General features: G+C 29.2%; 1 protein-coding gene across 1 annotated transcript in view; it reads left to right on the top strand.

The window, feature by feature from the left end:
• The window catches only part of sv (shaven), a 93,352-nt gene that overhangs the window by 57,004 nt on the left and 19,568 nt on the right, over positions 1-16,780 (top strand). Inside the window, exons 6-7 of the mRNA XM_065514749.1 lie at positions 2,188-2,385; positions 15,278-15,966. Coding sequence (XP_065370821.1) covers positions 2,188-2,385; positions 15,278-15,966 — 887 coding nt within the window. The remainder of the gene's footprint in view (positions 1-2,187; positions 2,386-15,277; positions 15,967-16,780) is intronic.

A 16,780-nucleotide genomic window follows, 5' to 3' on the forward strand; every position in this document is an offset into this window, starting at 1 on the left:
TAAACCGTTCCGCATCGGCTCTGTAGTTTGAAAATGCGTTTAAATTTTTTCCAGTTTTTGTAAAGGTTGTTTATTAAATATTAAATACAGAATTATCTCTGTAAAAAATATATGAATACCAAAAATCATTTATAGAATGTTCGAGCTATTAAAAATTCTCCAGACCATTATGTGTGACAGGTAGGATTTCCAAATTCGAAATTCAATTATGAATTATGTTTTTCATAAACAATTTTTATTAATACAAGTAAAAGAGCTATATTCGGCTGTGCCGAATCTTATATACCCTTCACTAAATTATACTTCAAAATACAAATTTTAAATATTTTTAAATCTAAAAATTTTTCTTTTTTAAATTTTTTTTGGGTTATATATTTCTATTGGTATTGCTATTAGAATTTTCTGAAATACAATTGGAAATTTCTAAAATATAATTGGAAAATTCTGAAACACAAATGAAATTTGTGGGTTATACATTTTTGTGCCACATATCGTCACCTAAAATGCAAAACAACGTATCATCAAAAAAATCGAAATTGGTTTTATTATTGATTACGATTCACTACATAATATTACATATGTGTACAAAATTTTAAACTTTTACTATCAAAAATAACCAAGTTATAACCAAAATTTAAACTAAAGTATCATCAAGTATATGATTTTCTTAAACAAAATAACGTACATACATACATGCTATGAGTAATTAATGAATAAATCGTTTTTACCTTATTTTAGGTAGTATCCATATTTTTTTTTAATAAATTTGTTGCAATTGAATATTTTTTGCAGTCTTAATGAAAATTTAATGAAGAACCTTTTTTAGTTTAAAAAAGCAGTTGTTAGTAATTAAAATAAAAAAAAACATAATAAAATAATAAACTGCTTTTATTTAAAATAAAAAAAAAAATATTTTTATTTAAGTTTTTATTTTTTCATAAAAATTTATATTGATGATACGTTTTTTTGTTTCAGAAAATAACAATTCAATAAAATATATTTCTAGAGTCATTGTAATTCAGATTTGAAAATTTTGTTTCAATATCTCAAGTAGTTTTCATTTTATATCGTTTTTTGCTTCTCCTATAAACTTATGAAAAGAGATGTTACGTTATTTTGCATTTTAGGTGACGATATACATACATATGTCGCCAATTCTAAAACTTTAGAAAATCCGGTTCTTTCTTTGCTGTAGAGAATATTTAAAATACTGTTATTGAGAACTCGAAACATTAAAATTTTCGTAAAAAATTATATTTTTGCAGATTTTGTGGAAGTTGTTGTAGCTCTACGAATGAAAATTAAGTTTTGTATTTAAAAATAGTCTTGTTTTAGTAAAGAGTCATCTTTAAAATCATCTTTCGAATTTTCATTTATATGTAGTTTTATTTGTATAATATATTTAGAAAAAGGTTTCCTGATTATCTGGCCAAAGTAACCAGTGAAAACTAACAATTTTATGTTTTATGGTCAGTAGGTGAACATTTTAATTAACATTAAAGGATATTCATAAGTCGGGTGGTCATTACATCATGCAACTCTAAAATTGAGCAAGCTTTCTCAAGAGCTCAAATAGTTCTAAGAACTTCCTGAATTATTTTTTGTAAAAAAAAATCAGTTTTGCCTAATATAATTGAAAAAAAAAGGAAAATGAAAATGATGACACTTTTTCTATTGTATTTTTAATTTTTTTTTTTACAAAAATTATATTTAGCTGGACCAAATTTATTAAAGCTGGACAAACCCTAGTACCAGGGCACATGTAAAGTAATGTGTAAGAGTAAATTTTATAATACCAGAAAATGTTTGCCTTTCTAAGATTCATAAAAACTCTTATATGAACTTTGGTTTAACTAAACTAAAGAAAAACCTATTTTACAAATTTTATAAAAAATTTTATCTCAAGTTGAAAACAGACTTGTTTCCCAAAACAAATAAACATTTTTCTTCCAATATATTTTCCATGTGGCCAGAGAAACTAATGGAAGAGGGAATTTTTGTATGTATATATTACGATCCCGTTATAATTAAATACGAATAAAATTTTGTTAAACGAATTTTCAAATTTCACAATAAACCGAAACGCTCTTCTAGAAATTCCGAAATTTATTAGCAGAATTAAATTTTGTATACACAATATTTTTTAAAATTAACTTTATTTTTTTTGTTTCATTTCTGTATTTTTAGATATTATGAGACTGGTAGCTTTAAGGCTGGCGTTATTGGTGGATCAAAGCCAAAAGTTGCCACACCTCCCGTAGTAGATGCAATAGCTAATTATAAGCGCGAAAACCCCACCATGTTTGCTTGGGAAATTCGAGATAGACTTTTATCTGAAGGTATATGCTCTCAGGACAATGTACCGAGTGTATCATCTATAAATCGGTAAGTAACTTAAATAAGAAAAAACAACATTTCTCGCATATTTATTCAAAACTAGTTGATCGCCCTGGCTTCGCCCGGTAGCATTTACTAATGTTAGTTCTTATTTATTTGCATATAAATTATCTAAATTTGTTGGACTCAAAAAAAAAAATTCCGAGTTTTATACGGAATTTTTAAATTTTTTTTCTTACAAAATTTCGAATGGTATAAAAAAATCAGCCAAATCGCTCCAGCATTTCATTTTTATATATATAGATAGATAGACAAAAAAAACAACTTTACTTTCTATATTTCTTATTCGAATAGCTTGTTTGCTTTTGTTTTATGTTTACAGTATTAGTTAAACAAAGAAATACACAATTTAAAGTTATTTAAAGATGGAAGCTAATATTTAGATGAAATAGCTTTCAGACCTTTTCTATTTGTCTATCTTCAAACCATGCTACTCACTGAACATTAAGCCTATATTCACCATAAAGTCAGCAATTTCTGTGCGTTGCACCAACAAAACAAAATTATAATAGAAACACATAAATAAATGACATTTTGTCTGCGTGTATAATTGAAACCAAACGCTTGACACACGACTTGAATAATTTTTTGTCAGTTTTGTATACAAAACTTCCTTCCGTTTTTTCATTGGATGACAGACATCGAGTCAGTAGGATGAAGATGGAGAAGCAGAAGTACACAACGTATGCACTTTATTATTGTATTTGTATGGAAGCTGTCACTGTGTTAGAGTAATGGAATAATTATTACAATAAATCATCGTCGGGTTTTCGTTTTTTTTACATAAATCCAGTGAGAAAAGTAAGGAATCATACTTGTTATGATTCCAGTGATGAGGGTGTTAACATGAGCTCAGAAAATTCTCGTTTTAGAAAAGAGAAAAACAGTTCGCATTAAATAATTTAAAAACAAGTAAGAGAGCTATATTCGACTGTGCTGAATCTTATATACCCTTCACCAATTTATACTTAATTTTTTTTGAATATTTTTATTTAAACAAAATTAATTTTTATTTAAACAAAATTAATTTTTTTTTAAATGTTTTTTAATTTGTTTTTAAAATTTGTTTTCCAAATATAATTTAAAAAAAAAGAATTTATGACAAAATTTTTTTTTTAAAATTTGGGTTAAAAAATATTTTTCCCGATTTTGACCCATTGTATATTGTTTACATTAATAACTTAGTTATCCAGATATAGGTTTTTTCCTATATCTCTATATACTTTAAAGGGTTGCAAATGGTAAATGTAGAAATTACAAACGGAATGACAAACTTATATCATCAAGTATATCATCATAAATAGTTTTCTTTTATATCCCCATTATGATTCGTCAAAAAATGTTAAGTTTTCATCCTGTTCCGAAAACTATTTTTTTTTAAATCGAAACAAGACGCTTCACCTTTAATTTTATTAAAGAAAACAGCTTGGGGGAAAGTGGGGCTACATTTTTTTCTTCCATGGAAAATCAAAAATATAATAATTTTTAGAGACTTATAGATTTGGGCTTAACGGTTTATGATATCCCCATATTTTTTTTTTTATTTATGGAGAAATGTTATATTTTTCAAATATGTTAAAGGTAAAGGTATTATTAGGAAAATTATACATATATAAACCACTGAATTGCGTGAAAATATAAGTAAATTTTTTAAAAATAAAATAAAATTTTTCTTAAAACTACAAATGCACATTTCATCTTTAAACATTTCTCTACAAAACTGCATCATTTGATTTTTGAAATTGAGTGTTTGAAAAATTGACTTTTTGACACCAAAATCCCTCTGTGCGACATTGTCTTGACTGTAGTCTTCTGTTGAGGATTGAGGCATTGATGGTGTCTTGACGGCGTGGCCAACTGGGTACATTATCGTACACCTATCATTAAGGATGTCTTGAAGACATGGCCAACTGGAGTATAATTTGTTGAGCTGGAATATAATGTTTTTTTTTTTAAAAAAAAGGGCAGAAACAGTGCAACATTGTTGAAGTAAAAAATAAAACGACACAACAAGACAACGAGTTGTTGTTGATTTAGCGAGTTAGATATTTATGAGTTTATTAAGTAGTGTGTTCATGAGAAACACGCAAATTGACACTTATACGACGTATGTATGTACGTATGCCAGCCGACATTACCACCATCACCAACGTAAGTAATACATATTGTATTGGCCACACGCAGCACGTGTCATCGTTCAAAATCAATTCGTTGTGCATTATGACATTGAATGTTCTACCACTGTACAGCGCGCTGTTCACACAAAAACACATTCCATTTGATGTGTTATGTGTTCACTGTATGTCGTAATGACAAACGAATTTCGAAAGGAAGTAAATGGAATTTAACATAAAAGCTGTGGTAACTAACACCCCTTCTCCCACTTAAGTACAAACAAACATTAATGATGAGTATTTCTTCTGTTCAGAGAATATTTTTTTTTTTTAACCAATTTTAAAAGTTCAATGTATGTATTAAATCTTTAATTATGTATGTAGTCAATAAACATACATATTTCTTAACACCATCGTTTTTATGTTCTAAAAAAGGTGTTAGAAGTCAATGTAAATCACGTGTCCGCTACTGGAGATTCAGTAACTATATAAAATTAATACAGTTTTTCGAGTTAGTGTAAGAATAGTGTCGTCAGATTAGAGGATTTTTCCCCAATTTGGACATGTTTTCTTGAAGTTGGGGATGTAAATTTCAAAAAATATTTTTTTTACATATATCTGTTTATGTTATGTTTGTTTACAAGTAATAGAGAATATAAAAACAAAACTTTTTGTAATTAAGAATGTAGTATTATACAAACAAGTACATATTGTTACCTTCCAAAACTTAAAATAAATAAAAATAAAATTTAATTTTAACAGTAAAATAACAAATATTTTTACTAAATTGTGAAATCTGAAGATAATATACTGATCTCAAAAGTGTGTGTTATTTATAAAACTAAATTCCGATATCTGCACATTTGCGATTTTCGATGCCATAGGTCTAAAATCAAATCCTATAAAAACAAGTCAGAGTGCTATATTCGGCTGTGCCGGATCTTATATACACTTCACCAAATTATACTTCAAAATAAAAATTTTAAATATTTTTAGGTAAACAAAATTTTTTTTCCAAAGTTGTTTTTTAATTTGTTGGAAAAAAGCTTTTTCGAATTGTTTTTTTAAATTTTAAAATTTTTTTTTTAATTTTTTTTAATATTTAGCGAAAAAAAACTTTTGGTGAAAAAAAATAGGGTTAAAAAATACTTTTTCCGATTTTGACGGTCCAACTTATATACGTCATTGCAAAGGTCTTTGAAATATCTATCATTAGATATCCATATTGTTCATATTAATGACTTAGTAATCCAGATATAGGTAAAAAATAGGTCAATAATCGAGGTTGTTCAGGGTTTTTCCTTATATCTCAGCCATTTGTTCTTCCGAGCCGGAAGAATTCCGGAGATATTGATGTATGAATCCTGTATGTAAGTTATTTGGGGGCTTCGGAAAGTTGATTTCAACAGACAGACAGACGGACATGGCTTAATCGACTATGAAAAATGTAGAAATTACAAACGGAATGACAAACTTATATGTATACCCTTCTCACGAAGGTGAAGGCTATAAAAATACTGAAATAGGTATCATTGGATAAAAGACGAAATGCGCAAGATAGTCTTTGATTTTAGACCTATGCTTTCTTGGCGAAAACTTCTTAGAATTTTCTGCTATACGAATTTTCGTGAAAAAAATCGACCCACCCTAACCTTTTGTATTTATCATTACAAAAAACACAAGCAATTTATTACAACCGAACGAACCTCAACACTTGACTTTTTAATCGAAATAATATAAGTTCATATGTACTTACTACATTTACTTACACTATTTTATAATATATTTTTATAATGTAGCCATATTTTACATCTAGTGTCCTTTGATTATGCTTATGTTGTCAATTGCACCCCACAATGTCTCAACATATGTCTGAATTGTGTGCATACATTAATTGTAGAAAAAAATAAAAACAAAAAGACGTTGTTTTTATTGTGTTCTGTAGTTTGTTGGCATATTTATAAATTAATTTACTTCCAAATGATTTCACACGTTTTTTGTTTTCTGAAAATTGTATGGCCACATGAGAATTCCAACGAAAATGTTTTTTGTGTAAAATTCAAATAATTGGCCAACATAGCGGAAATACGAAAGAAAGTAAACAATGTGTCCTTGTTTCTATATATTTTTTTTGGTTTGTTTGTTTTAAATATGATTTGTTGCCTTATTTACATTACAATGTATGCAGCAAAACATCACGCCAAGTTAGTGCCGAATTCTTGTATATGCTTCGCCTTTACATAGAAAAAACTTGTATTAGAGCTTCATGTATGCAGATATCTACACACAGTTACTAAAATATACGTACGATTGACTTTTTGAGCCTTTTTTAAAAAATCTATATATTTAAAAATACAAGGCCTGACTCATTCATTCACTCATGACTGATGAAGCAGTGAATGAGTGAATGAATGAGTCAGGCCTTGTATTTTTAAATATATAGATTTTTTAAAAAAGGCCCAAAACGTCGATCGTACGTATACATTAGTAACTGTGTGTATCTATCTACATACATATATTTTTTTCAAGATTTTTCAGATTTTCATCAAAAAGTCGGTTTAAAAAATATGGTAATTTTATTGAAATTCACCAATTGTCGATTCAAATTTCTAAGTTGAATTTCGTTGATATACGATATATGAATGAGGAGCCGCAGAGCAAAAGGTACTTTTATGAAAATTTAAAGATTTTGGGAAATTGCTTTTTTCTAGAAGATTTCAACCCAAATATTATAAAAATACCAAAAAATCAATTTGTAAAAATATTCAAAAATGTAACTTTTGTTATGCGTCTGGCTCCTCATATATGTATGTATGTATGTATGTATATTGTCTATGTACATTTTTTTCTTCATTACCCCTCTTGGGAGCATTTGGCTTCCTCAAAGCACCTCCATCTTATACGATGTATCGATATTGGTAAATGGGCAATTCCATATCATCGGACGTTACATTTGTACCCTTCTCACGAAGGTGAAGGGTATAATAAATAGAAAATATATGTATATTCGGTTCGGTTCAATAAACAATTTGATAATAGCAAAAAAAAAAACAATCAGAGTCAAATTCATTTAATACTACATGCTAATTGGGAGCTTAGTTTTCGCCGTAATCTTAGCCTAAAACATACCAATTAAATTAAAAAATTAAATATAGTCTGTTTAAACTATTATCGTGTAATTGCCCATATGAGGACGGACATCGCAAAAACGACTTTTTAAGACTCCAGAATACATACACTTTATAGGAAATCTTTACAACAAGTCAATATTGGAGAAAAATTTGTGATGTGATGCCGCCAGCGGCTACATCAATTTAATTTTTTTTGTCATGTTAGTGATTTGATTAGAGTAAACAGATGTTGTCACAAATAAAATGAACAATTTCATGTAAAGTGGAATTTATAAATTGTTACATTGGTAAGATAGGGGGAAAAGGGTTAAATCTTTGTATATAGTCCATTAACCGAATTCTGTTCTCTGCTGTATAACAAATGTCAGAAAACTGAAATACTTGCACATATTTAAAACTTACAAATAACCTTTTCGTAGCTACAACAAAAGTAAGAGGAGAAAAAAGTTAAATCTGTTGCAGGGTTGCTTACTACAATTGCTTACATAGATACATATGTATGTATGTATGTATGTATGTATGAAGTGACTTTAAACAATGTCCATTAAAATAGCATCACATCCATCAATTTCATCCTGTTATGTTCTATGTAAGTAATACTATGCTTGATAGACTTACAATTTCATTTCATTTTAGTCCTTCGAACACAAAACCAAATAAAACCAGTGACATTGTGCAGATTTGTCCCCTGAGACTGATTTTGTAAATAAAATAAAAACAAAATCAACAACGACTGAATATGAATCCTTAAGAGGGCTTGTTTCATGTTTCCTTTTTGTAAAACTACTTTTGCTCTCTTTTTCTTTATTGTTGTAATAATTTCCATTAAAATCTAAATGAATTTAATCTGCCAAAGTAACACTCAAGGACACATGTAGTTTTGTGTGTGTGTCTGGTAAATACAACCCAATATACAATTCAATGTTTCACACAAAAGACGTTGCATACGTAGGACAAAGGATTTTCAAGTTTGAGATGCAATAAGTTGTATTTTGTTGCACATTTTAGAAGAACTAACCAGCGTCAAGATACCTTTGTACGATACTTTACATTTCGAATTTGTGATAAATATTTTCTATGGTTATATGCGAGAACTAGTTGTAGTTTGCCACTAATAACGTCAATACAAATCTAAAAAAATAACGACAAATTCGAAATATAAGCAAAAACGTATAACTAATTATAAAAATCACTTGAAATGTGTATAGGGTAGAAGGGGGACCATACGCCAATTTTTGTTTGAGGCGATCTCAAATTAAAACCACAATACATATTCATAATTTTTTTCTGGTTTCGGATACTTAGATATGTTGGCTTTAGTTTTTATCATTTCAATCTTGCCTTTCTCATCTTCATATACATATTTTTTTAACATTTCTAGACTGACCAAAAACGGCGAAACCACCCTACCCATGGGGTAAATGCGCCAAAGGAGTGGGGCAGATATGTCATTTGTAAAATAAAACAAAAAAATCAAAAAATATAAACGTATTTTACTGTTTTATACCTTAATTCACAAATCAACGTAAATTAACTAGATATTTATTGTTTATTTCACACAACTTAACAAAAAAAATTAAACAAATTGTGAATGAATTTTTCTATATTTTATCAACATTTTGCTCTACATCAAAAGGATTCCTTGTATCTGGCGAATGTGCCCCAGGGGGAGTTATGGGGTTTAATGCACATTTTTTCGAACTTCAAATTACATGGTCTATTGTCACTTATTGATCACTATTATTGACATTCTATCACCAACCAACATCTTTTTTGTATCACGAAAACTAAAGAAGTTAGCACAAAAAATTCACACGCGTCTGCCTCACATCATATGTAAAATTTAACTTTCCAACTTTCAGGGATATGACAAATGATTGCATTCATCGAGATTTACGAATACCCAAAGTTATGGACGAAATTAGTAGGTTTAGTAAAAGATACGTTGATAGGCTCAGTAATCATAGTAATGCCCTGGCTATTGCTTTATTAGATGACAGTGAAGAAATTGTAAGGTTGAAAAGGTTTCATATTTTAGACTTGCCTTTTAGGAAATGATGATTACTTTAATTGTAAATATGTAATTTGTATTATTAAGTATTAATAAACATAAAAGTGTATATATGTATGTATGTATATATATTTATTAATGTGTTTTAATCTCACTGGAGATTAAAACAAATGTTATGTATTTATTCTGCCATGTAATTTGCTTAATATTGTTATTATATATAGATTGCAAATAAATATATGAAAAAAAAAAAAAACTTTCAGGGATGATAAATAATCGATAAACGAAAACATAACTTGATAATGTAACAAAAGTTTTTAAGTTATTCGGTGTTGGCAGATGTGCACCTATGGCGAAAGATCCCCCTTCTACCCTACTGAATTTAATACATTTCAAATTTATTAAATGATTTCGTCCGAGGAAGTTATAAAGATTTTATTTAATATTGAAATGTTTATTGGGTATTAGCAAATTGTTACGTAAAGAATATAGCAAAATCTCATAGAAGGGTACGAGGGTTGCACAGATACAGATAAAGTTTTTGAGCGTGTGTCATTTATTATTCTCGTCATCATCATTAGAAGGCGTTAAGCTGTACAAACGTGTGGAGGTTTTGTTTTGGCATGTTTTCCTTTAGGGCTGCCAGAGGAATTTGTGACAAAATTTATTTCGAAAGTTATTTTTTTTTATTTCGGAAATTGTTTTCCAAAGATTATAGAAATTAATTGCGGTATCTATTTGCAAACATTGATTTCACGGAATTCAGAATTTAAATATTGCTTTCATATTCACCGACAAAATAAGCAAATTCTTTAAAAGCTAGTTTCTGGTATAAACATAATCTACATGCTTCGTCTAAACCTAGATTATACAAAAAATTAAGTATGGCAATGTTAACAAAATGAATCCATTAGAGAGAAACACAATTATTGGTTAAGTCGCGGCTAAATATGTTTCAGGTTTAATAAAACAGCGTGTTAAGCTACGTTTAACTACGTTTAATTCGTAAAAAAGTGGTAAACTTTCGAGAAAAAATCGTCAAATTGTAACTTTTCTATTTTTTTTTTAAACAAAAATCGTCAAATCTGGCAGCTATATTTTCCTCTACTACACCAGTTATTACGAACGAACCAGTTTGAATGCATTTGTTTCGTCAAACAATCTTGCCCAGACAAATCAAAATGAATTGTGAGGTTTAACTACAACGTATTAAGCTGTTAACATTAGTATTACGAGTGCACATACTCTTCGATATGATATTATCATTAAGTTGTCGAGAGAGTGGGTAATCGTACGAGTATGTTTATGCAACAGTAAAATGTGTCTCCTATGCAGTGATGTTAACCGTACGGTAATTACCATATTGTACGGTAATTTAGACCTCCGTACGGTAGGCAGGTAATTTCTACATTTGTACGGTAATTTTAAAAAGTTTAAATTTTTAAGAATTATATCCCAAAAGTAATATTTCCATAATGGGTCTACATATGATATACATACCTATTTCTCATTAAAATAATCATAAAATTTTGAGGGTGATGATAACCAACTTACAAATTTCTTACAAACATTGTTTTTTGCTGTTTTATTTGCATTTTTGTTATTTCTCTATGTTATACAATTAATTTTTTCCGAATGCAAAAGCCTCTCTCTATCTTTTCAAATAATTAATTTTCAAATTTTTATTTGGAATAATTTCTTCTTGCAATTCAAGTTTTCTTAATAATTTTTGAATGCTGAATATGAATTTTACATTTTTCAATCATTTAAAGAAATGAATTACCATGAAAATATTTTACTTTTTTGTTTTTCGAAAATATAATTTCCATGGCATAAAAATAAATGGTTAAAGTTGGAGTTTGCTTAAAAAAGTGTCTACTTTTAAAGTGTTTTTATCTTATGTTGTATTATTAGCCGTTATCTTAAATAAATCACGTTAAAAACTGACAGATGGCATAAATGAAATCAAAATAATTTAATTCTATTAAAATGAAAAATCCTCTATCTTATCATTTGTATACATACACATTGAATATTTTGAGAAGAAAACCCCTCTATCTATCCTAAAGTCCCCAATAATGCAAAATTTTAAAAACCAATTATATGTGAGATTCAGTAGTTGCTTTGAAATAATAATTGTAGCATACCGAATTTTAATAACTCAAGTAATACGCGAAAAAAATAGTTTTTTGGCTTTCCTGAAAAGTTTTGTTTTTTAAGATAGAGAGTTTTGAATATAGGCCCTCGATATATTGAATTATAAAAATAAACCTGTTTCAATAAGAAAATATTATTATTTTTGTACAAAACTTTGGATACGGTAATTTTACCTAAAAAACAGTAATTTTTTTAAGGCTGTACGGTAATCGAAATTAAAAAGTTAACATCACTGCTCCTATGTCTCTTTCTATTTGTGTAAGAGAGCTTCAAGAAAAGCCAAAAAATATCGGACTGACCTGATTGAAATATGGTGGCACACTTAGTGGATTACAAGTGATATTTATAATCAGTGTGACCATATTAGGTTTTTTAGCTTTTATTTTTTGATTTATCTTGAAATATTCTGGGGAGGGTATATTGGTTTGTAACGTGCAAAAATATTGTTCCAACATCCATCTTAAAGTATACCAATCTGCTCAGGATCACTTTCGGAGACGATTTAGCGATTTCGTTCGTTCGTCTGTCCGTCCGTCCATGTATACCTTGTAATCAAACTACAGGTCGCAATTTCCAAGGTAATTCGACAAAATTTGGTACAAGCTCTTCTATTGCCCCAAAGATTGAATTTAGTTAGAATCGGTCCATTATTTTTCCTAGCTTCCATACGATTGCGCTATCTGAAAATAGTTAAGCTCTCGTAAATAGTCATATAGATATCCAAACCAAATTCAGCAAGAATAAGTTTTATATAAGCCGAACTCGTCTCACTATATTTTGTGATGATCTGTCCACAATTAGTCATATCTACCATATAGGCCCACTTACGAAAATCACTTTAACTGGCATAAATCTCTTAAACATGTTGGTATTCCAATCAAATTTAACAAAAATAAGTTATATATACACAGAAGTCATTTCCCCAAATTTTATCGGTAAATAATTAGTCATAGCTCCCATATGAGGCCCACTTCTGAAAATCATAACGAGATTTCTTAAAAATGTTGGTATTCAAATCCAGCTCCATATACATTTTATGTGTAGGGTATCATATGGTCGGGATGGACCGACTATACTTTCTTAATTGTTGTTATTCTTTTGACATAATTAAATTTTAAAGTATTTCTGAGTTGTCGAATTACTTCGTTAGCAAAAGTTTAATGATTTCTTGCGAGCTTTAATTTTCTTACATTAGGGTGGTACATTAGGGTTGTAGGAACACAGATCTGGTGGATAAATTGTAAAACGGGATACTTGAGGACAATGGCCCTTACTGGCATACCTAAACACGGGCGGCAAGCGTTTTTTAGTTGTCAAAAATTCTCGTGCCCATAAAATTTGTATGTAGCATACCGAAATAACGCGGCGGCAACGCTTTGCAATTGGAAAAAAATAAGCAAAAAATTATATGTATATTTGTTATTAGAAAATGGAGGTATGTGTAAATATTTAAAATTGTATACATATATTATTTTGTTTTATATTTATATATTTTATATCACTCAAAAAAAAAAAAGTTTTCAATGGTTGTGATTCGCAGAGCGAGAGAAAAAATCTAACTTCAATAGTCCCTCTTTTCAAACCACAACCATTTTGACATTTTGCCTTGCAGAAATACTTTTATTATTTGCTTGTAAGTTGGTACACTCTAGTATACATACGTACATGTTATAGTAAAACTAATTCAACTTTTTAATAACTTTTTAACTTATATTTTAGTTATTTCATTCAAATTGATTTAAAATATTTTATCTTCATTTAATTATTTGTCTTTTAATCTCTTAGAAAATAAATGCCACTTTTAACTCATTACTTTGTAATGTATGTTTTTGTTGGATAACTAATCACTGAATTGGTTATATTATAGATGATTTAGAAATTATTGTGTGTAGAGTATTTTATTTATTAACTATTGGCGAGCGGAGGGGGTGGTGTAGTGTGTAAAGTCATTACAAATAATAAGTATGTTTTTTTTTTTTGTTGTCAAATAAAAAGCAAAGTAATCAATGTCAAGATTTATTCATCATCATTCAACAAATAAACAATTACTCTATACATATATTTACTTACAGCAAATTGACCTTAACAGTGTCAGTGTATATGTATGTATATGTACATATGTATGTACATGTCTATGCCTGCGTACGCATTTGTAAAGAATATTCATTTCAAAAAGGGAGTTGTTACAGTGATTGATATTTTATCAAATTTAATTTGGCCAGGTTACATCAAATGGACTGTCTTTCAATTATTTGCTGCCTCTTTTGTTAGATGACAAAAATGTTTTTGTACATTTATGTAGATAAGGGTGTTTGTTTTTTTTTTACTTTTTTCAATTGCGAATAATAAGACTTGGCATAAAACTTCAACCTCGAGAATTTCAGCCAAATCGGATAACAATAAGCCTTGCCGCATAGGGTCTGAAATATGGAAATGGATTTACAACAGTACAAAATTACATTTTGCAGTTTTTGCAAACAAATTGTTATTATTAAATGAATTAATTTTCGAATTTAATATTGATTTTTATACTCGTTCTTAAATCACTAGAATTCATTCATCAGAGCTTTTATGAATCTTGAAAAGGTGAAAAAAACGCCCTGAAATTCCTCGAAACGAGTAAAATATTTTCAGCCTCTGACATATGTGTAATGGCATCACGTGAGAACGGCTGGATCGATTTGGCTGATTTTTTTTTATTCGATTCGAAATTTTCAGGAGATGGGTTGTAAAGAAAAAAATTCCGGCTAAAATCGGCTTTTTTGAATCCAGTCAACTGTAATAAAAGCCCCCTAAAGTATGCAGTACAAATTTATATATTTTATTTGCATATAAATAAATATGTGGGTTTTGATACATCTTATTCTATATCTACCTACAATGTAGATTCTACATATATATATATAAATGAAATGGTCTATGTATGTAATGGCATCACGTGAGAACGGCTGGAGTGATTTGGCTGATTTTTTTTTTCGATTCGAAATTTTCAGGAGAAATTTGGGGTAAGCTCGCAAATTTTTTTTTCAGTACAGTCAACTGTAATAAAAAAAACTACCTAAAGTATGCAGTACAAATTTATATATTTTATTTGCAAATAAATAAGAACAGGCAGGTGTATGTGGGTTTGAGAAACTTTAAGAACTAACATTAGTAAATGCTACCGGGCAAAGTAGAGGCGGTCAACTAGTATTTAATAAAATTTGTTTGGCAAAATCTGAATAAAATCCAATTTGTCCTATGTAAATGCATTTCCAATTTTCAGAGTTAAACTAATATAATCGCACATATTATTCAAAAAAATAAACAAACTAATGCCATAATTTCCGATTTGATTTCAATTTTGTGTTCTTATGAAGAGTACAATTTTTACTTAATTAGGTAGCTCTAGGCTGTAATTGAAGGAGATTTTTATTATTGCATAACAATGTTGAATTTAAAATATTATTTTTGTTTAATTTGTAAAGTATTGTGCGAAATAAGGCGGCTGAGAAAGCTAAACATGTCCATCATCAGCAACAGCAAAGCAGCGGGAATGTGAGTGGTGGTAGTGGAGGGACAAATAGCGGCGGCGGTAGTAGCAGTATAACAGATCATTTAGAGAACAATGGCAATGAACTGGCCGCTATTAATAATAGTAGTAATAATAATAGTAGTAGTAATAATAATAATAATGGTAGCAATAATACAAATATCAGCAATAGTGTTGGTAGTAGTAATAACAATAATACTAATATTAATAGCAACAATGCCACCTCTGTAATAACACATGCGTCAGCGACAGATACAGGATCTACAGCGTCGCCGGCATCAGCTGCTGCCGTTGCTGCAGCCGCAGCTGCCGCAATGCAATTACAGCAGCAACAAAATATACTCAGTACAGCGAATAATAGCAACAACAACAACACCACCACCTCTACAACTAGCAATAATCAGAATACTACCAATGGTATCGGAGAACATCGAACAGCCGGTTATAGCATAAATGGTATTCTAGGCATACATCATCCACAACACCACCACCATCACCACCATCATCATCAGCAACACCATCCTCATCATCATCCAAATCAGCAGCAGCAGCAACAACAAAATTCACCGATTGCTACAGATCATCATGGCAACAATATCAAAAGGAAACGTATGGAAGATCCAGGTGAGTTACAATACATACTTTTCCTTACAATGTCTCTCTGCGGGAACAGAACTTTTACATGCAAAATGACCCAATGAAAAACCGTTAAGAACAGAAATGGCACAAACAATTTATTTTTTATAAATAAATAGGGACGCCACAGAAACCTGTTAATTACTTGCAACTAATGAGTAACAGTGGCGGCCAGCTATTTAGCGACAAATATTTGAAGTTTTGTATCGACTAAATTTTAAGTGGAATAGTGCCAAAACAAAAGGAAATAGGGGTATTGTTTTAAGTTGCTGAAAAATGTTATAGTCCAGGTAATTTTAACCCTTAAATCGTGAAGGTCAAAGGTAAATTTTTTCAATATTTGGAATTTCTAATGAAAAGATAGCGAAATGTTATATATTTTTGGGCCGATTTTGATGAAACTTAAGAAAAATATAACATGTTGTCTAGTATTTATAATAACAGCACAAAATTATAAATTAACCCTTAATAGCACTTGGGGCTAAAAAGACACTCAACTTTTAAAATCACGAAAAACACATTCAATATGAATTGTGCTAAATTTAATGTTTTTCAGAGTTAAATAAACTCAATCATTCAAGTTATTTTGAAAATTTAATAAATCAAAAGTACACTAAAGGGTAAAAATCAATTTCATTATTCAAAAATCCTCAATAAAATATTAATTACGTTATTAAAGCAAAAATCAGTTATAAATACAATATTTTGCCATTTGAAAAATGTGTGGTCAAAATTAAACAAAATTGTGAACATTTTTCAAAATGGCGTCGTAATACTATTTTCTAAAACACAACACAAGATT

Source organism: Calliphora vicina, chromosome X, assembly GCF_958450345.1.
Source record: "Calliphora vicina chromosome X, idCalVici1.1, whole genome shotgun sequence".
Classification (NCBI taxonomy): Eukaryota; Metazoa; Arthropoda; class Insecta; order Diptera; family Calliphoridae; genus Calliphora; species Calliphora vicina.